This window comes from Pan paniscus, chromosome 11 (assembly GCF_029289425.2).
Source record: "Pan paniscus chromosome 11, NHGRI_mPanPan1-v2.0_pri, whole genome shotgun sequence".
Taxonomy (NCBI): domain Eukaryota; kingdom Metazoa; phylum Chordata; class Mammalia; order Primates; family Hominidae; genus Pan; species Pan paniscus.
This window is the reverse complement of record NC_073260.2, coordinates 40,443,023-40,465,401: the sequence shown is the minus strand read 5'-3', so window position 1 is coordinate 40,465,401 and position 22,379 is coordinate 40,443,023. Positions and strand designations below refer to the sequence as shown.

At 45.8% G+C, this 22,379-nt stretch overlaps 1 protein-coding gene across 2 annotated transcripts in view; it reads left to right on the top strand.

The window, feature by feature from the left end:
• The window catches only part of COL15A1 (collagen type XV alpha 1 chain), a 127,080-nt gene that overhangs the window by 48,551 nt on the left and 56,150 nt on the right, over positions 1-22,379 (top strand). For both annotated transcript variants that reach the window (XM_034967871.3, XM_034967870.4), the window contains exons 6-9: positions 4,722-4,869; positions 8,633-8,745; positions 11,238-11,372; positions 12,683-12,835. In XM_034967871.3, the coding sequence (XP_034823762.1) occupies positions 4,722-4,869; positions 8,633-8,745; positions 11,238-11,372; positions 12,683-12,835 (549 nt within the window). The remainder of the gene's footprint in view (positions 1-4,721; positions 4,870-8,632; positions 8,746-11,237; positions 11,373-12,682; positions 12,836-22,379) is intronic.

Here is a 22,379-nt window from a genome sequence, read left to right as displayed (position 1 = left end):
GGGCATGGCAGCTGCAGGTCCTGAGCCCTGCCCTGCGGGAAGGCGGCTGAGGCCTAGTGAGAATTCGAGAGCAGTGTGGGCCGGTTGGCAGTGCTGGGGGACCCGGCACACCCTCTGCAGCTGCTGGCCTGGGTGCTAAGCCCCTCACTGCCCAGGGTCGGTGGCACCGGCTGGCCGCTTAGAGTGCGGGGCCCGCCGAGCCCACGCCTACCTGGAACTCTCACTGGCCCGCAAGCGCTGCGTGCAGCCCTGGTTCCTGCCCACACGTCTCTCTCCACACCTCCCCACAAGCAGAGGGAGCCAGCTTCAGCCTCTGCCAACCCAGAGAGGGGCTCCCACAGTGCAGTGGTGGGCTGAAGGGCTCCTCAGGCATGGCCAGAGTGGACGCCGAGGCCGAGGAGGCACTGAGGGCGAGCGAGGGCCGCCAGCACGTTGTCAATTCTCGCTATTGTATACATGATTTCACTTTTGTTTCTTGCCACCCTGCAAGGTAGGTGGCATCAGCCCCATTGCGCAGATTCAAAAATGAATGCCCAGGAGGTGGGGTGCCTCTTCCAGGGTCACAGGGTAGTGAAGTCAGGACTCAAGCCAGGCCCCACTCACTCCCCAGGCTTGGACCCTCCCCAGGACCATGGCACTGCAGGCAATGGGGCAGATGTGGGGCACGTGTCAGCCAAGGGGGGCTATGAAATCAATCCCCAGACTATCTGGAAAAGTGAAAAAGAAAAAGTTGTTGGTGATTTGATGGACTTGGTGGCCTCTGGGGAACCTCTAACACTTTCTTTCCATGCTTCCCCAACCCAACTTTTCTCAGTGGTTTTATGGGAACTGGTGCAAATCAGAGTTCCACCAAGCGTGAATCCCAGCTCTGCCACTTACTAGCTCTTGACCTTGAGCAAGTGACTTAAGCTCTCCAAGGCTCAGTTTCCTCCTTGGTTACAATAGAGTGGACCTGCCTCATAGGGTTAGTGTGAAAATTAGACAAATTGCCCTGTGCAAAATGCTTGGACAGTGCCTGTTGTTGCTACTGTTGACCAGTGGGTTTGTTGTGAGGATTAAGGGAGGTGATGTGATGTGTCAGAGAGCAGCTCAGTGCTGGACTCAGCACCGGGCATAGTACAGATGCCTCGTTCCTCTTGGGGCCTCCTGGTTGGCCAGTGGCTTGGGCTGACAGGCATGCCAAACCCCTGTGGCTGCCTTCAGTTATTAAGGGGATTGCCCTGGGCTGTGCCTCGAGGCCTGGTGGTCCTGACCTTAACCTGTCTGTTCCTGATCATCAGAATGCCTTCCCTGTGCACCCGTCTGTCTGCACCACAGTTCACGCTCTTCCACATGCTTCCATTTCCTTTAGTCTCATTTGCAGGGAGGTGTTTGGGGTCTCTTCTACATAGGAGGGCACTGAGGCCATGGAGATGGTTGCTGGAGGCACCCAGCCTGGAGGTGGCAGAGCCAGGTCTCCAGCTCAGGGTCCAGAGTGCACTCAGTCATGCCCCCCTGAGCTGGGGACTTCCCCCTTTTAACATCTCCTGGAAGGGCTTTATGGCATTTTCCGGCAGCCACCCTCTAGGACGGGGAATTTCCCTCTTCAGCTCAGACAGTCCCCGCCTGCCCCTTGTCTGTCTAACTTCTTTCTTGGAATGAATCTCACTTCCCCATCCTCAGCCTTTCCAGCCTGCCACCCTTTCAGACATGAGCCGTCGCCAGTGAACTGAATTGCAGACTTTCTGAGTGGTCAGGGACTACAAAGTCTGCCCCTCCTTGCCTTCTTCCCCATTTAGGATTGGGGTCCTTGCTATCCAATTCTTTGCATTTTCAGAAAGTTCTATGCTGTTGGAATTAACATCCCTGTGGTTCTCAGCCCTGGCTGTGCATCAGGGTCATTTGTGTGTAAGTGTGTGTTGGGGGTGGGGGTGGCATGGGGGGATGGGGAGGCACTGTGTCGGGAGGATTGGTCTTTAAAAGCAGATTCTTGCCTGGGCTGTAGACCTGGATGTTCAGCTTCAGTAGATCTGGAGTGAAAGATCCTAGAATCTGTGTTGACAAAAAGCTCTGCAGGTGATTCTGGTCCTCAGCCAGGGCCTCTTTCCCAACCACACCCAAATGCTCACAGTTCTCTGGACAGACTGAGCACTTTCTCCCCTCCATGGCGCCTTAGTTCCTGTGGTTCTGTTTGCCTGGAAGGCCCCTCCCAGCTCCCATTTCTGCCTGGCAAGTTCCTACTTAGCCTTCAGGATCCAGTCCACATCCTCTCCTTGGAGGCCATTATTTAGCTAAGCCCCTTCCTCGCACTTGGCTCTCACTCCCGCCATCCCATGCATCACACCGAATCATGGTTTATTGCGTCTGGTCTAGGTCTGGGGATCCTCCATCGCCTGACAGCTTGAGGACAGACATGCTGTCTTAGTTATTCATTTCTGTGTCCCCAGGGCTCAGCCAAGGACCTAGCACACGGTAGGACCTCTGGAAATATGTGCAGAATGAGTAAATCTGATTGTGTGGACGTGAGCCTGGACTCAGCAAATTGCAACACTTTTAATAGCAAGTCTTCAGACTTGAGGTTCCTATTTTGTCACAGGCCACACTGGATCCCCATTCACACTGACCTCTGAAAACCAAAGCCACCTATTTGAGGCAGGTCCCCTTACCCTCACTCCTGAGGGTCAATTCACCAGAACCATGCCCTGTCCTTGCAGGGGGGTTGGGATGCCTTGTTGGGAGTTTGACAACTTCAGCCACCCTGAGTTACAGAGCTCAGCCCCCATCTCGTTGTCTTCCTATGTTTCCTGAACCCTCACCTGCCCTGCCCGCCTCATCCCAAAGTCCAAATGCCTTATAGAGCACCTTTGCTACCAGCCACCAGCAGCCTCACTCCAGACTAGAGATGAGCATTCAGGGGCTTGAGCATTGGTTCCTGAACAAGTGATGGAGTGGCTTCTGCATTGATCCCTCACAGGGAGAGGAGAGGAACCTCCTGGGCAGGGGTCTTTATCTTCCCTGCTAGATGAACATCCATCTGGGTGAAATGGAGACATCCCACCTGGTCTTGTTCACAACCTCCCCTGGGGAGGTGCCTGCTGTCTGCTCCCACTGCTGCCCTGGTTCCTGCCTTGTGGACTTCTTTACTGCCATCCCCCAGTCACCTGGCGTAAGCCTCAGTTCCCCTAGTCCATGATCACACTGCCACCAGCGAGGACTCTCTAAAACACACAGCTGCCCCCACCACTCCCTCGCCCGATGCTCCCCAGTGGCTGCCTGTGGCCCTTGGGTTCAAGCCCATTCTTCTCCCCATAGAACCAGCTCCTCCCTCTGCCTGCCTCCCTGGGCTCTGTTCCACTGCTTCCCTCCTCAAGCCCTGGGCTCTTGCCAAGCTCAAGTTGCCAGGCCCTGACTTTCATCAACCCTCCACCCCTATGTTGTGAAACCCTGCTCATTCTCCAAGGCCCAACTCCTTAAAGCCTTTCCTCCCACCTCCACCCTGAAGATTTTACAATACAATAGAATCCATGGTGATTGTCTCTGGGTGTTAGGACTCAAGGTGATTTCTCTTTTTGCTCATCTGCACTTACAGTGTTTTCAATAACAAATATGGAATATTTATGTACTAAACATAAAGGTGTGCTTAGCCCTTCCATGCATTTTCTATTTCCTGCCTTCAAGTAGTTCTTTATTGTCCTCATTTTTACAGAGGAGGAAGCTGAGGTTCAGTGAAGCTCCATGACTTGCCCAACATAACTGAGCTTATAAGTGGAGAGCTGGGATTTGATCCAGGTCTGACTGTAAGAAATGAACTATTAAATTCTAAATGATGGGGCTTCCAAGAATCCTCCTTGTTCCATGAACCAGAAATTTATTGATTTACTAGATTCTGAATTAAGGAAATAACCTTCTGTTATTAGTCAGGAAAGGTAAGTGATGCTGCAGTAACAAATTAACCTCAAAAATCTTAGTGCCTTACAAAACAAAGATTGGTTTCTTGTTCATACCACGAGTTCAACACTGATTCGCAGGATTCTTCCATGCACCCCCAGCCCCTTTAGCTTAGAAAGTGATGAGGCTATCTGAATGCTGACAAGTGCTGGGTCCCACGAGCTGCTGCTTGGGTCCAGGGGTGATGCTGTGACTTTTGGAGCCCATGCCAGGATTTCTGCGTAGATCACGGAAGCACTCTGTGTTTCTGTTGGGTTTTTGTTTGTTTGTTTTTCTCTAGTTGGTAATGTTGGTTAAGACACTGACTGGCTTTGGGAAAGCTATATAGATGCTGAAGTTTCCTCGGAAGGAACCATACCCGTCTTTCATTTTCATAGGTGTTTTCATATCTGGCATTGAATTTATATGCAGTTTATTGAGTGCAGCCTGGTTCATTCATTTGTTCACTAATTCATTCAATCATTCCCTCCTCTAACAGATCTTTACTGGGCACCTCCTCTGGCTGACCTGGGATTTGGGAATCACAGAAATGTGGTCCCTGTGCTCAGAGAGCTTTGGCTGAGATGAATAGTCTCACTGTCAAGTGAACAGAATCTAATGACCTCTAGTAGGCACCTCTTTCAGGCCCTGGGAGGTGCAGCCATTGCCCAGGTAGACACCAAGCGGGGCCAAGCTTTCCCCTTGGTTTATTCAGCATCTTGTGGATATATTATTTTCTTCAGTGACATTCACTGTCATTTCTTCTGCTTTACTGCCAAGTAAATCATTTTGCATCTCATTTTTCCTCCCTTCAGCCCAAAGAAGCAAAAGTTGAACCCATAAACACACCTCCAACTCCATCCTCCCCCTTTGAGGACATGGAACTTTCTGGTGAACCTGTACCCGAGGGGACCCCAGAAACCACCAACATGAGCATCATCCAGCACAGCAGCCCCGAACAAGGCAAGTCCGGATGCACATGCCTACGTAGTGGCCTTTTATTGGGTGATTACTATGTGTCCAGCCAGGGCCATGTATGTAACATACAGAATCTCATTTAACCTTCCCCTCAACCCTTTAAGAAAGGGTGAGAACCACCCTCATTTTACAGACAAGATGAGGAAATTGAGCCACAGAGAAGTTAAGTAACCCAGCCAGGAGCAAACAGCTTGTGAATGGCAGAGCTGGCATTTGATCTCAGATAGCAGAGCTTCTAACCCCCAGATCTGGAGCTTCTAACTCCCAGAATCTATTCCTTCTGGGGTTTAACAGAAAAGTTTGTAATAATCCTTGCTCTTTGTTGAATACCTACAGTGTGCCAAGTGTTTGGATATTTTGTCTCCAACACCGAGAGCATACTGCCTACTCAGTAGCACTAGCCACTATTTTATAGGTGGAAAAACCAACACTTGGAAGAGCTAAGTCCAGAGTCCCCACCCATTCTGACTTTTGCCACAAACTCCCCAACTCTCAGAGGATCAGCTAAACTCCTGTGTGGCACAAGTGAGAAACTGATGGCCAGAGAGGGGCCAGTTACCCAGCAAGGCAGCAGCAGTCCCTAGGAGAAAAGCTGGTCCCCTGGCTGCCCATCCAGGGCTCTGGCCCCTGCCTCTTGTCCCCCTACCCGTGCAGAGGAGCACTGGTAAAAGCCCAGGCATCAAACACTATCCCCCAGGTACTAGCTTGGCATATGCCCAAGCCCTGAGATCGCTTGTGGTTTCTGTCATTTCTCAGAGGGGCCGTCACTTCAGACTGAAGATGTAAGTACAAGATCATTCCTGGCAGCACTGTTCTTAGGAACAAAAATAACCCAAACTGCCCACAGTAGGGATTGGTCGGCCAAATTCTATTTCATTCATACATACAGCCCTGACACTGGTGATACAGAAGATTTAATGACCCAGGGACATGCTCGTGGTATATTCCACCAAAAAAGCAAATTCCAAAATTATGTCTATGACCCTAATTTTGAATATATGTTATTTATATCTATTTACATATAGCTATGTAGAGCGATGTGTGTGTATTAAATACATCACATATTAGATGTAATATTCATCAAAATGTTATAAGCAGTTATCTCTGAGTGGTAGGATTATGGATGGTTTTTACTTTTTTTATTGTACTTCTGTATTTTATTAATACAAGTCTTCTACAATAATACGTATCACTATTCTTTTTGCTTCTGCCATCAGTTAATGAGTGTTATTTTAACAACTAAATTTGGGGAGTCTGTGGGTCAGAGAAAGTATAGAGAACTGGAGAGAAAAAATTGTAGGATAATTTAATAACTTCATGACAGAGCCAAGGAGGCAGGGTGTTGCTGTGGAAATACTGCCCACTGGGGAGAGTCAGACAGCTTGGAAGGAGGCCCTGCCTAGCCCCCTATTTGCTGTCGGCCTGGGGCAAGTTGCTGATCAGTTTCCAAGCTTCAGATTCCTTAGCCGTCCTCTGGGAGCATGAATAATCCCCGATGCTGGGTGGATGAGAGGGCTGAATCTGGCCACAGTTGTGGAAGTGGCTTCTGAATTGCGAATGCTTTTCTCAGGGGTGGAATTAGGATCTCTCAGCAAGGGGTTAAGGCAAAGGGGCTGGGGCGAGGGCTTTCCTAGACTGAGAAGATGAGGTCCACGTGGGGACTGGGCTCTGATCCCAACGCAGCTCGCCTGTTCCCGGGATCAGCCACACTCCTTATCTAGCAGACAAAAGGTCAGTTGAAAGCAACGGAGCTAGCCAAAGTATCCTTTTCTTCTTGATGTGTAGACAGCCCGGATGGTGGGAGAAAGCCCTGGCTAAGCAAAGCCCCTAATATTTGCATTCAGAGCTTCCCTGACACCATCTTGACCCGTGGAAGGGGCCACCCCACCTCCTTCTTCCCAGGGGTCAGGCCTTGGAGGACAGGCAATCGGCTGCTTGCACGGCACCCCCTGGTGGTCAGAGCAGGGAAGACGAGAGTGCTCGACCCGTGCTGGCCACTCTTCCATCACAGGATGGGACAGGAGTGGGTGGGGAGGGGGGCAGAGTCCTTTGGAGGATTTGGCACCTCTTCCAGAGTTATTGTGACCATGGGACCTGCGTGAGCACAGCGTGTGTGGGAAGGGCCTGGCCCGGGGACAGGCTGACCTGGCTTCAGGGCCCTTCCCAGTCTCAGTCTCATTCCCAGGGTTAATAATACTGAGGTATTAATGTGTGGATCCGGCAGGTCACATCTGTCATGGGGTGATAGTGGGATCCCCAACCAGGATCTGCCCACGTGCAGGAAGGTGGTGGGAGGGGTCCCGGTGGGCAGGACAGGTGGGCCAGCAGGAGGGTTGCCGGAGGGAGTGCATGGGACAATCTTGGCATGGGCCCAGCCATAACAGGCGTGCAGTCATGGTAGTACAACTTCTTTTTCTTCTTCTTCTTCTTTTTTTTTTTTTTTTTTTTTTTTTAGACAGGGTCTTGCTCTGTCACCCAGGCTGGAGCGCAGTGGCACAATCATGGCTCACTGCAGCCTTGACCTCCCAGGCATGAGCTCCCTCCTTAGGCTCCTGAGCAGCTGGGTCTACAGCCACATGCCACAATGCCTGGCTAATTTTTTTTATTTTTAGTAGAGATGGGGTCTCGCTATGTTGCCAAGGCTGGTCATGAACTCCTGAGCTCAAATGATCCTCCTGCCTTGGCCTCCCAAAATACTGGGATTACAGGCATGAGCCACCATGCCCGGCCAATGAATAACTTTTCTTTGCTTCAAAAATCCATTTGCGTTTTTTTTTTTTTTTGAGATGGAATCTCACTCTGTCACCCAGGCTGGAGTGCAGTGGCACAATCTCAGCTTTACTACAACCTCTGCCCACTGCAACCTCTGCCTCCTGGGTTCAAGTGATTCTCCTGCCTTGGCCTCCCAAATAGCTGGGGTTACAGGCATGTGCTATCACACCTGGCTAATTTTTGTATTTTTAGTAGAGATGGGGTTTCACCATGTTGGCCAGGCTGGTCTCGAACTCCTGACCTCAAGTGATCTGCCCACCTCGGCCTCCCAAAGTGCTGGGATTCCGGGCTGCTTTTTAAATTGCAAAAGAAATATATGCATGTGGGAACAATTAAATTAATGCTCAGTTGTATAAACCAGAAAAATAATAGTTTCCTTTTCTTACACTCCTATCTTCTGGAAAATATCAGTACTAAACACTGGTTTAGCCAAGTATATAAATATATAAGCACATACATATACATATACATATATGTATATATTATGTATGTCATATAGTAATCATTGTTACATAACATGAATATGTTATATATATAATAATGATACGACATCTATACTCATACTTTTTTTTTCTATTTTACACACGTAAAACCATATCAACAATGAACATTTATCAATTGCTTACTATATGCCAGGGGCTGTCCTCAATGCTTTATTTGCATTAACTTACTTAGTCCTTGTGACACACAGTACTCAAAACAACCCTATGAGGTAGGAATTATTGTAATTCCCCATTTCTAGATAAGGAACTTGAGGCAGAAGTTGAGCGACTTGCCTGCAGGTGGTGCCAGAGCCTGGAATGGAAACCACACATGCTTTGCCATGTATGTTGTTCTGCAACTTGTTTTTTTCCCCCTCTTGACCCTGTGTCATGGTATCTGAACATCTTTCCAAGTTAGCTGGTGAAGAGATACCTCATTCTTTTCCAAGACTGCAAAATGTAGTTATTGATAGCAGAATGCCTGCTTCCTATAGGGTCTGGTGAGATCCTGAATGACACACTGGAGGGGGTTCATTCTGTGGATGGTGACCCCATTACTGACAGCGGCTCAGGGGCTGGGGCCTTCCTTGACATTGCTGAAGAAAAGGTGAGTAGATGGTAAATTTCATTTGATTAGTCAGTAGTAGGCTTGTTTGCTTATTTCAAACTTGATGATGATTTTACTGAGCACCAGAGGGAACCACAAGGGTTTTGGTTGAACAGCATCAAGATTGCTTCTGTCCTCATGGTACAGAGGAGGTCAGAGTCCCAGGGCCACAGAGGCTCTCCAGGGATGCACAGGACTGGTGGGGGATATGCAGTGCAAGCTTGTCCTCACACTTGCCTGTGACGAGCGTCCAGGCCTCACCAACGCACCCCTGCCCTCCTGCTCAGTTGTGAAGGCACATAGCTTTATCAGCCCTTTGAGTCCCCCTCAAGACAGAATCAGATTAACTGCAGGTGCGTTCATGCTATTGTTTGGTAATTGGCTTTTACACCTGTGAAGCCAGTTTTTGAAATGCTGGGCTCCCTAGGGTGCAAAATTAAAGCATAAATAGTTTTCTCACAATGGCCCCTGCTGAAAACCCACAACACCAGCTCATTCCTTCCCTTCTCCTGGGATGAAAACTTAAGACAGTTCTCACAGCTCTCTCAGTCACTATCTGGTAACAGTCAATTTTCACAGATATTTAAAAGTCAAGCCTAGCATAATATCAAAAATTCAACAAAATTACAAACACAGTTTCTCCCCTTCTGTACTCAGGCCTACTGTAGACTAGGAAACTGCCAGGAAAGGGAAGCATGGTTAGGGGTTTCCTCTCTATTTTCTTACTTCTCTCTCCTCCTTATCCTCATGATCTCCCCATCCTCTAGAGCTATTTTTAACATCTTCAGGGGCTGGCCCACCTGGAGAAATGGACACAGTTGTACTTGGCTGGTCAAATTGTGATCTGGGCTTTTGGTGTGGAAGATGCCTGATTGTTGGAACTCTCTCTTATGGGGGCTTTTGTGGTTCCTGGGAGGTCTTCCTGCAGGGGATCTAGGATCAAAGTTCCATAGTTTGCCTTGTAACTTCTGCCCGGGCTTCCACCCCATACAGGTTGCCCAGATCTTCTGCATGGCCCTTTGAGTACAGCCCATTTCAGCCAGCTCCCTTTGGAGAGATTTTATCTTGTCTATCTCCAGCAAAACAACTGCAGGACAAATACCCCTCCCTTCTCCATCCCCCTCCCCTCCTCTCCCCTTTCCCTCTCACCTCCTCCTTCCCTCCTCTCCCCTTTTATTCCCTCCCTTCCTCTCCCCTCCCCTCCCCTTTTCTCCCCTCCCCTCCTCTTCCCACTTCCCTCCTCTTCTCTTTCTCCCTCACCTCCCCCTCCTCTCCTCTCCCCTTCCCCTCTCTTCCTTTGTCCCTCTCTCCCAACTCTGAATCTAAAGGGCTCCCTCCTTTCACCTTTTGTCTCCCTGGAAAAAATCAGACACCAGTCCCTGAGCCTCCCAAATTCCAGGAAATACATACCCAGCTCACCAAAGGGTTTGGAGTGAGTAGAGGGGAGGAGAAGAGCCGCAGTACACTGAAAATTCTTTCCAAAGGAATTCTTGCTCTCCAGGCACTCAACCCCAAAATGAGTCCTGTGTGGTTTCTTACACAGCCTAGAGGTAGGAGATGGGCAGGAGCTGGTAGAACGGGTGCCATTTCCTTGTTTTAGCATGGGGAGATTACCTGATGCCTGTGAAATTGCACTTGCCCTTTGGGGCTTTAGCTGACGCTGAGTCAGAAAGAGTCTCATTTTAACATCCTGGGACCTCAACTTTCCTCTAACTGTTTTTTGAGACAGTAATTCTGCAAGGATTTAATACATTTTATGAAAAAGGGGCTCTGTGGTCAAATGACTTTGGGAAATGCTGCACTCTACATTCCTCTTTTTATAGATTCTGAGAAATCCTGCGGCAAGGAAATCTTTTTAACTTTGATTAGCCTGGTGTTTTTTGTAACCAAAAGAACCACATTTTTGCAATAAATGAACAAGCTTTGGGAAATGAAGATAGAACATAGTTTGCTGTCACCAGCCCCAAAGCTGCTCTCTCTTTCCATTTCTCCCATTGCTATGAAACCTTCAGAGAATCTGCCTGTACATTCCCAAAGGAAACTGAGTCACAGGGAGAGAGAAGAAGCAGGAATGTCTCTGTCTCCCAGCCTAGAGATGGCTGAGGAGGACAGAGGTGCTGCCTACACATTTCTGAAGCACCTTCATGGGCAAAGACATTGTCTAATGCCTTCTGGATGGATACATGGGGAGGTCACAGGGAGGCGATGGGTTTCAGTAGAAGTATCTAGAGCTAGACCAGGCTGACTCAGGAGCAGTGATTTCCGTGTTAATGGAGGTGCAAACCAATACTGGGAATCAAACACCAGACATAGGTGCCTGGGCAGTCTTTCCCATCCCTGGATTTATGAAACCATAGATGTGAAAGTCCTTGAGAGAAAGAAGCTACAGAAATGCAGGTGGCTGGAGAAGGTTAGGCAGTCTGTTCTCTCCAGCCACAGGCATGTTGATGGGAGCCCAGAGACATGGTCTCTTGTGATGCCTTTGTTTTCAGAATTTAGCAGCAACAGCAGCGGGGCTGGCCGAGGTGCCCATCAGCACTGCTGGAGAAGCAGAGGCCAGCAGTGTGCCCACCGGGGGACCAACCCTCTCTATGTCCACCGAGAACGCAGAGGAAGGGGTCACTCCAGTAAGTAGCTCAGAGTGCAAGCTCCCCTTCACCTGTGTCTGGGGTTGTGGGTTGTGTTGGGTGGGAGCAGTCACTGGCTTTCCCTATCTGTCTGTGAAACACAGTGACAGTCTCATGGGGGCAGTCTGTCAGAGTAAGCACTAAATAGCATTGACCCATTCAGTGGCGGTGTGCAGAGCCCTACACTGTGCTGGGCACTAGGCCTGGTTTCAGGGATGGATAGTAAATAGGATAGACGTGATTCCTGAGGACAGGGTGGTAAGAGGGGCTGTGGTCAGTGGTAGGTGAAGCACAGGATGCCCTGGGAGCACTGAAAAAGGGGCCTAGAGCCCAGACTCGGGGGCACAGAAGTTTCCTGGGGAAAGGATGCTGAAGGCGGGCCTGAGAGGGTAAGTAGAAGTCGCCTAGCAGAGGGGGTGAAACAGGTGTTTCAGCAAGGTGGGCTGGCAGGAGCAAAGGCCTGAAGCCTGAAGAAGGGCAGCATACCTGTGGGGTCAAGCGTGAGCCAGGGGTCGGGGAGAAATGGCTGGAGAGGCTCTAAGGACACAGAGAAGATTCAGCAGAAGTGGGGAGTCACTGAAGGGTAAGAAACAAGGAATGGATGTAGCCAGATTAGAATTCCAGAAAGATCATTCTGACTACTGAGAGGAGAAAGAGTGGGGAAGCAAACTTGGAGAAAGAGGCCGGGCTTCGGGGCTGTGTTGGAGTTTGGGTGAGTGGTGGTGCCAGCCTGCCCTGGGATGTGGCCCACAATGTCAGATCCTCCCAGAAGTCCCAGTGAGCAAGGGACTGAGAAACATCCATTGAATTTGTCCATTCACGGTGAGTGGCCTTGGGGAGAGCAGCTTCAGGGCTATCGGAGCGGTGGAAGCCAGATGGCACTGGGCTAGGGAGAGAGTGGGACAGGGAGTGGTCCACGAGGGTAGACTACTGCTTCAACAAGAAAGCTGTGGAGTCTGAGGACCTAGACTTTTGTTTCAACACAGTGACTTAAGCACCAGTAGAAGCTGCACTCTCTGATTAGGGGACACAGCTTGGAAGGGCTATTGGTGAGCACATGCCCCTCGGGGTTGGCAGGGAGTGGCTGGTGGCACACCACACGGGTGGGATGCTGGGGTGGTCTCACAGCATGAGTGGTGTGAGGAACCAGGCTTCCATATTTCTGTCTGATGTCTCACTGTGGGTTTCCATGTGAAGTGAGGTCTTGGCGTGCAGGTGCTTTGAGGGGCCCTGGCCTTCTGTTCCTCACCACAGTGTGGAGGATCAGCATCATGGGGCACTGACGTGGTTCCTGTTGACTTTCTATTCAGGGTCCAGATAATGAAGAGGGTCTAGCAGCAACAGCAGCAGGGGAGGCCGAGGCACTCGCCAGCATGCCTGGGGAAGTGGAGGCCAGTGGTGTGGCCCCCGGGGAGCTGGACCTCTCCATGTCCGCCCAGAGCCTCGGGGAAGAGGCCACTGTGGTAAGGATCGTACAGTGCCTAGAGGTTGAGGTCACGGTGGGAGCAGCTCCTGGCCTTCTCAGAGTGTGGGGCTCCTGCTCAGCAAACCCATGGGAGCCTGAGGCACAGGGATCTCTGACCAAATACTCACTCAGGGGTGGAGTTTGCCAAGGCCTCGGTGAGTGTGGTGAAGCCCCTGGAGGTCAGTGAGCAGCTGGGCCCTGGGGATGGGTGAGTTGGAGAGGTGGGGTTTGTCCCAAGGCTGCATGCAGGACCCTGCTGCCTCCACCCACAGGGGGTGGGAGCCAGAATGGAGGAGTGGCGGGCTCCTGGAGGGCAGTGGGGGGGTCAGGCTGCAGGTGGCAGGCCCCAGCAGGGGTCAGAGGGCACGGCCAGGCCTTCCTAGCCCTCTCCTCGTGCAGTGCACAGACACTGTCCAGCTCCTGAAGGCAGGGCACATCATCCCAAGGCACTTGGCCAGTCTGTCCCTGTGCTGTCTCTACTATGGGTGCCCTCAAGTTCTTCCAGCTCAGCTGATTCAAACCTGAACTCCTCCTTTCCACTCCTCCTATGTTCCCACCTCAAATGAATGGGACCATCATCCTCCAGTCACCTAATCCAGAATTTTCTTCTCTCTTCTTTAAGTTCTACATCCCATCAAGCATCAAGTCTTGTTGATTTTTCTGCCCAAACACATCATGAATCGCCGGCTCTGTCCTCCTCCAATGCTGGCCCCTGTGCTGAGCTGCCGTGTCCCCAGCCCAGGCAATTGCTAAGGGCCCTGTCTGGCCTCCTCCATCCTCTCACAGCTTGTCTCCAGTCTTTCAGCCCCACTTCTTGGAAGCTTCCCATCGCCCTTCCCTGCAGACCCAGCTCCCATACCTGGCCTGAGAGCCCTTGCAGGGTCTGGCCTACCTAGCCTTGCTGACCACCTCTTGGGCCCGTCCTCTCTGCCTCTCAGCAGCACTTCAGCCACACTGACCTTCTTCTAGTTTCTCCATCATGCCTCTCTTCCTCATACCTCTTCCCTCATCATGCCTCATACCCTCTTCTCTCTGCTGAGAACCTTTCTCCCTTCTCTCCTCCTTTTAATTCTAGCTTATCCTTCAGAATTCAGCTCAAACACCACTTCCTCAAGAAGATGTCATTCCAGACTGTGAACTCTCCCCATTCTTGTCCTCAAAAGGCCTCATCATCATTGTAGTTGATAATAAACTTGGCAAATAGTTCATGTCTGGCTCCCTACCAGAATGTAAGCTCTGCTAGAACAGAGATTACTGATACAATATTTTGTTCATTGACATACTTCATTCCTGACCAATGATAGGCACTGAATGAGTATCTGCTGAGTGAGTGAATGGCTGGGGTCATCAGGACATCACAGATCAACAACGCTGGCCTTTGATGTCATTGCACACACTTGTGCCCCTGGTGTGTGTGTGCTGGTCAGGCAGCCTTCAGCCTTTTAGCATCCATGCTGGGAGACCTTGCAGTGTGGCCGGGGGTGGAAGTGGGGGACATGCACTGATGGTGCCTCAGGCCACTGGGCAGTTACATGGATTCTTTCAGTGAACAAAGTGGCTGTCTCCTTCTCCTTCTTCTTCCTCTTCCAGTTGCCCTTTCCTTTCTCCTCCTCTTCTTCTCCACCTCCCCTCCCTTTCCCTGTCTTCCCCTTTCTTTAATGTCCAGGCACTTATGACAGAGTGGGAAAGCCAGGGATCAGGTTCTACCAAGTCCTAGCTTAATAGAAACTAGAATTTGACTAGCAGGGTTGTCTGAAAATAGAAGGGCTATCTGTAGAGGTGGTGAGATCCTAGTTACTGGAGGTGTATCAGCTGTAAAGCAAAGAGTATTTGAAACAAGTCTCAGTCAATTTTGGAAGTTTATTTTGCCAGGGTTAAGGATGCACCTGTGACACAGCCTCAGGAGGTCCTGACAACATGTGCCCAAGGTGGTTGGGGCACAGCTTGGTTTTGTGCATTTTAGGGAGACATGAGACATCAATCAATATATGTAAGGTGTACATTGGTTCGGTCCAGAAAGGCAGGACAACTCAAAGTAGGGAGGGGGCTTCCATGTCATAGGTAGATAAGAGACAAACGCTTGCATTCTTTCAAGTTTCTGATTAGCCTTTCCAAAGGAAGCAATCAGATATGCATTTATCTCAGTGAGCAGAGGGATGACTTTGAGTTCTGTCTGTCCTTTGTCTGTAAGGAATTTCCTTAAGGACAAATTGTGAGGGAGGTATGTACCTTTCTTATCTTAGTAGATACCTTTTAAAGGAATAGAATGGAAGGCAGTTTTGCCCTAAGCAATTTCCATTTTCATTTTTCCCTTTGGCTTAGTGATTTTTGGGGTCCTGAGATTTATTTTCCTTTCACATTTCCCCCTTTTCTTTTTAAAATCTTTCAGATAAAGCATTTTAAAGAAAATGAGTCTCTAGTTTCAGGTTTAGTTGATTTCTCATGGCTAGGAGGGTTTATTCCTAGACAGGTAGGTGCCATGTTATTAGGAAAGTTCATTTTTATCAGGCTGTGAAGTCTCATGCCCTACAAGAGAAAATAGCGGGAGGGAGAAAAACAACAAATAAAAAAAGAAGAACAATCCTGGAAAATTGATATAGGTCATATTACTCTGAAGTCCATGCATCAGTAGGCAGGTATGAAAGTGGCTTATTATGTAAATAGGTTGCTGTTATTTTCCTCTGAAGTTTAAGTTGTCTAGCTTCAGTTTGCAGGGCTTTAAGAAAGCATGGCTTAATTTTAGTGATTTCAAAAATGGGGAAAAAATGGAAAAGAAGAAGAAAAAAATTTGAAGACATTATTTTGGAGACTTGTAGCCAGTACAAATTTTAGAATTCAGTCCAAACTGTAGAAAATAATAAAAATGGAAAAACATTAGGCAAGACCAAAATCTAACAACAGGTGTTCTATAGTTTATTTTAAAACATAAGTTTTCTTTTTCCAGTCCCATTTTCACTAAAGAAAAATCATAGGACAATTTCATTTGCAAATTAAGTTTTAGTCTTATTATACTTGGCCTGAGTATTTGCATAAAGTCAGCAAAAATAGTTATTTGCCATATAGGCTCTTCTTTTTTTTTAATTGACTTTGCTGGAGCTTTATTCCATAAAGAATCTCAGATTTGACTTTAAGGCCTTAAGGCCAGCCCATGCCTGCAAATACCTGTATTAATTGGGTGAAGGCCTCACCTTGAGGTCTCAAGAAAACTTGGGGCTCCTGGACCTGTCAGAAAGTGGCATTCTTTACTTACCACAGGTCAGAAACCTGTACAGAGATTGTGTAGACAAGGTATGAGGCCAGCTTTCCCAAGGGGCTTTTATTGGCTCTATAAATCAACTTTGGTTCCTTAAAGGAGTCTGTATCTGATAGCATGCCATTCCAGTCAAAACCATGGTAAAATAACCAGTGTCTCCAGTTGTGCTCTGTTACAAAAGAAAACAGATTGTTATCACACTTACACAAATAATTATATTGTAAGTTAAGAATACTCACAACTAATTACCAAATTTTTGGAGAGATCAGGTGGAAATATGCTCCAAATTTTGTTTATATGAGTATATTTTACTCATTTTTTTTTGAAGCTGAGTTTCTCTCTTGTCTCCCAGGCTGGAATGCAGTGGCATGATCTCGGCTCACTGCAACCTCCGCCTCCTGGATTCAAGCGATTCTCATGGCTCAGCCTCCCAAGTAGCTGGGATTACAGGCATGTGCCACCACCCCTGGCTAATTTTTGTATTTTTAGTAGAGATGGGGTTTCACCATGTTGGTCAGGCTGGTCTCAAACTCCTGACCTCAGATGATCCACCTGCCTCAGCCTCCCAAAGTGCTGGGATTACAGGCATGAGCCACTGCGCCTGGCTACTCAATTGTTAAAAGCTGTAAATAGCTCAAAAGAAAAGTTTTCTTGGCTCTGATAAACAAACAAAAAAAGGATCCGCAATGTTTTAAGCAAAAAGTTATAAAAGGATTTTCAGTCTTCTAAAAGTCCACAGTTAACTCCTGTTCTGCATGTTATTCATGAACATTTCAGCTCTCCATGGGAGCCTTGGAAGTTTTTTCTCTATTCTAACATTACAATCTTCAAAACTTGCATTGAAGAGCACCTATCAGAGTCCTATGCCGATTATAAAACCACCTTTTGAAAGGGATAAAAGCAAAACAACTGTGAATGACAAAAGTGTTGTAACAGTTATAGTTAAAGACACAATTGACAAGGAAACTTGGTTACTTCTCTGGCATACAGCAATTTTACATAATAATTACTACTGATAAAATATGCTAAAACATATCAGAATCACAGGAATTTCGTACAACTCTGAGCACATACTAATAACACATTTATGTAAATATAATCCAAAGAAAGTTAAACACTGTTTCATATTTGAAAATACTTCCTGTATGATTTTATTATATCAAATAAGCCAAATATGTCTCTTTTGGACTTCAGGGGAATAATAGCTCAGAAGAAAAGCTTTCTTGGTTCTGAAAATCAAAAAATTAATGGGACCTAAGTTAGAATTTGACTTTGGAAATTTTGTCAAATATAAAAAGTATAAAACACTTGATATCACAAAATAGGATCACAGGTCATTGTAAAATAAGTCATTCATTTAGCCAAAGTGATACCTCAAAGAGTTAAAAAAAAAAGGCAAAAATATTTATTCTTGGATTGAAGAGATTGATTTCTCAAACAATTAGCCCTAATAAAAACAACAGGAGGCCAATTAAATTTGTTTTTCAAAAATTTTTAAACAATCTATAAAATTTTAATCATCTTGACCATAAGATATAGTTTCCATGCCTTTTTATAAACTTTATAACCTTTATTAAGGAGTGGGTTAATGCTCCAAGAAAACCTTGTTAATCTGACACAGGGGCCGATATGCTGGTCTTACATCAGCATGCCTTTGACATTAATGGTTAATTTATAGAGAAACTAAACTTATTTTATCTCTCCAAATCTTCCCTTATAATCTCATGTGCCCACCTCTTCTGCAATAGTCTTTGGACCTTGAGGAGTTGAATAGCTTTAATTTTTGGCCCTATGTCTCACGAACAGTTTATTTTGGTTGACATCTTCTACAGGATCTGTAGGTGAGGCTTTAACTGCTGTCAGTGTTTAAGATTTAGCAGGACTTGGTGTCCTTCTTAGACCCAGGAATCAAAGCCCTGTAACTTAATGGCACAAGTACTTTAAAAGCACATACAGAAATGTAGAGCACCTGGTTCTGTCACTGTTCCGGGCGCCACTATGTAACCTGCCATGATCCCTGGTGGACTGAACAAATGGGGGCAAATGTGGGAATAAAAGACAAGAGACAAAAGAGTATATCTGGAAGAAGGGGTCAGGGGAAACTTGCCTCTAGTGGACAAGGGCCCTGAGCTTTACACAGCCCTCCATATTTATTAGGCAAAAGAGACAGTGAGAAGGGGAGTGGAAGAAGGGGTCAGCTGCTCAGTCCAGAGTAGGCTTGCAAGACTGCATTCCTCAAACAACAGGCTCTAGATGTTGCAGTAGATAACCTCGGCACCAGGGAGTGATTGCCTCCAGCAAACCTTCTGCCGGCAGGAACACTTGTGAGTTTGCTCACATCCTGCATTCATGATAAACAGTTTGCTGTTCGATCATATAGCCTCCAGTGGAATGCTGAGTTGGTCACATCCCATGGGCCTTCGGCTCCCTTCACAGAAAGTTATACGGACGTAATAACCTTAATTAAAAAAATATTCTTTTTGTTAATCTGAGTCTTTTCTAAGCAAACTAAAACTTAGTAATAATGACATAGGAATTATTTAGATAAAGTGTAAGATCTGTTTATTAGGCCAGTTACCCAAAGGCAAAAGAAAAGACCTTCTGCAGTGCGACTGCTGTTCTCTATGGGGAATATTATATTGGAAGAAAATACTCCTTTTAGATCTCTAAGATAAAACATTTTTTTTAGCATCAGGCCACAACATTTAGAACCAGAGGAAAAAAAAATCTTACAGGAGCTGAAAATGAGTTGAAGATTAGTTATTATTTCAGGCCTTTTAAAAGGTGAGAGAAAACAGAAAAGAGCAAGATGCAATAAAAGTCGAACTTTGTGTAAAAAAATTATAATGCCTTGTAATTTATTAAGAGTAAAGCAATACCTTAAGAAAATTTTGTAGTTCAAACCAATTCTTTAGTGTATAAGTGGTTTTTTAAAAATCAAAACCCAATCTCTGGAAAGACCATTTTAAATAATTTCCCTTTAATTGTAGACAACTTGCTCATATGAAAGTTTTTTTTTCATCTGTCTTCTTCTTATGATGTAAACAGATCATTTCTGACATGCTTGGACTTTCTAGTTTTCCTGAGCATCCCTCTTTCTGAAGAAAAAAAAAAAAAAAAAAACAGTCATTTTATTCTAGGACAAAATTTACCATAAAAGATCCTTTCTTGTATAAAATTATTTTTCTTTAAGCTTTCTTACCAAAATTACCTCTTTATTTCTATAACTTTCTTTACATCTCTCTCATTTCCTGATTCCCTTCACCTTGTTTTATACATAACCTTTAAATAAGCTTTGAATGAGAAAAAAATTATTCACCTTTTAAAAAAAACACTTTTTTTAGAAAGAATGTTTTCTTACAATATATTTTTTAATTGGAAAATACCCAACTAATGAAATATCTATTATTTAATTTAACTTTAGATTCTAAATTATGACATTTGTCTATAAGTATTTATCCCATTACATTTACCTAATTATTTTTAATACTGTACCTAGATTACTGTATTTATGAAAACTGCAATAGTCATTATTTAAAGTTATTTCCCTGCCAACCATTTTATAGCCTGTGAATTTCTGGTGTTTACCTAAGTAGAACCTTAAGATTAAATATATGGTTATTTTACTAAATCAAGATTTAGCTATTTTCATTAAACTAATGTTCTTGTCTTATTTATCAGACAGTACACAAGCAAAGGTTATCCTGTTTTGGGCTGAGTTTATAGTTTTGTAACCCTTATGCCAAATTTTGACACCTTATAGTATTTGGCAGGGATAAGTATGAAATTGCTTGATCAATAAATGCAAACAAAAATGTATGCTGGCAATTCTTAAGACATTTCTAATAATGCTTTACCAGTAATTTTAAAGCTAGCTTATTAAAGACTTAAGTCATGTGAACTTGAAAAGCATTTGGGTTTATCGTTTAATTTATGAGTACTCTTTAAGCCAATGTCATACCTTATAGCGAAAAACACAACAAAATATGTGTATGTACACATAAACACACACATACATACTCATACAACCAAAAATCCTGTAGCTTTAACTTCAGAACTCTAGCCATGAAATATTAATACAAACACATTGTCCTGCAGAAACAATAACAAAAATAAATGTATGATGCAAACAGTGGATTTTATCTCAGGAGAAATGTAACAGCAGACTTAAAGCAGGCAGAGGCAGAGAAGAAAGCAGAGAGATAGAGAACTTAGGAACTTTATAGTTGCAGATTGACTTTTGGGCTCTGAATTTTTCTTGCTGTAATTGTGCATGAAAATGCCATATATGTCCATTTTACAAAAAAACTTGCAAGAAGAGGCACCATAAAACCAACAGAGTGCCTGAAAGAGGGTCATTCTCCTTGTTTTTCCTTATTCTTAGATTATTTGTTTCCCACCTTTTTTTTCTTTTTTTTTTTTTTGAGACGGAGTCTCCCTCTATTGCCCAGGCTGGAATGCAATGGTACAATTTCGGCTCACTGCAACCTCCACCTCCTGGGTTCAAGTGATTCTCCTGCCTCAGCGTCTTGAGTAGCTGGGACTACAGGTGCATGCCACCATGCCCGGCTAGTTTTTTTGTATTTTTAGTAGAGACAGGGTTTCACCATATTGGCCAGGCTGGTCTTGAACTCCTGACTTCATGATCCCTCCCAAAGTGCTGAGACTACAGGCATGAACCACCGTGCCCGGCCTTTTTTATTTATTTATTTTTTATTTTAAGGGACGAACTGAGCTGTGGCCTAGCATTTTAGTGGAGTGTGTCAAAGTGTGCTGGTTGTGGGTGAGACTCTACAGTGTGTCACCACTGAGCCATTTCCACCCTCTTACGTGTCTCAGTTTCTCTCTGTGTAGTTCTAGCACCTCCAAGAGGCTCAAAATCAAAATGCAAAGTGACCAGCTCCTATATGCCCTTCCTGAATGAGGCTTTTTAAACTAATTTTGTTGGGGGTTCCCTGTAGGGTTGCTGCATGTCATGGGGGGGTCAACCCCCCAGACACTCCCACTTGCCCTCCAGTCACCCAGGGGCACCTTTCAGCTAGGAGGAGCAAAATGCCCTTTCTCTTTGAAGCTGAGGAAACTCATTCTCCCATTTATCTGTGAAAACAATAGTTCAGTTCCTCATGCAAAATGCTCACACTAGCCAATCGAGATTAATTTCAGGAGGAAAGGCGATGGAGAAGACACCCTTTAGAATGTACCTCTGAACTAGAATTAGGGTCCTAAACAATAACTTCCTAGGAGAAAAAAAAAAAACAGCTAAGACCTCTTCCTGTAAATTGTCCTCAGCCACCTCTAACTTTGTACTCTCATCCACCATTATACGCACCAAGGTCAAATCCTCTCCCAGTATAAGGTAATCTCTGGTACCCCCAAAAGCCAAAGAGGTCAGGTCTTACAATACATTAGAGCAGAGCTTTAGACCTAAGAAGAATCTGCTCATGACTCTTGAAACTCCACAGAGAAAATGGAACACCCCAAAAAGGGGCGGGTGGTGCCTTTGTTCTGAATACTTTAAGGGGTTTGAGTCATTAGAAGCCTCCTCTAGGTTTTTATTGGTACTAAAGATAGTGAAGGGGGAAGGAGGTATAGGGCGGAAGAAAAGTAAAAGAAAGAAAAAAAGTTTTTAAGACAGGAAGCAAGGATAGCAAACGTGCATGTTGTGTTTTTTTCCCCCTCTCTTGCAGCTGTGAGAAATTTTAGCCAATTCAGAGAGGTCTTGTTACCCATAATTTAGAATTCTCATTCAGATTTGACCAAGTCAGGTAGAGCTGGTCAAATCTGATGGGAGAAAGACCAGAACAACAACCAAAAAAAACCCTAACAACATGATTACTGAGCACTTTAATAGTAAGGAGAAATTAGGAACAGCTGGTTGTTAATCTTAACTTCAGCCACGACAAAACCCCAATTCAGCTACTTACCAGAGATAGGTCTTAGGCAGAAGATTGCTCTCTACCACACTAGAAGCAGGAAAGAATTTAAACTTGCCTTCCCTGTTAGAAATGAGCTCAAACTCCAGAAAGGAGTTAGGTGCCTTCCATCATCCTAGAAGCAAGAAAACTTGCATTCCTTGTTAGAAGCAAGTAAGACTCCAAAAAAAGAATTGTACAGCAAAATAAACTTTAGATCTTGACCAAATTTTGGGAGATCAGGGATTCTCTGGAGGGGAGGCTCCTAGGCCTCAGCAAATTGTCCTATTGGTTTGAACCATAAAGAAAGCTCGAGCTGGTATCAAGCACCAATATGAGATTTGTCAAAGGTCAGTGGCACCTCCACTCAGAATCCC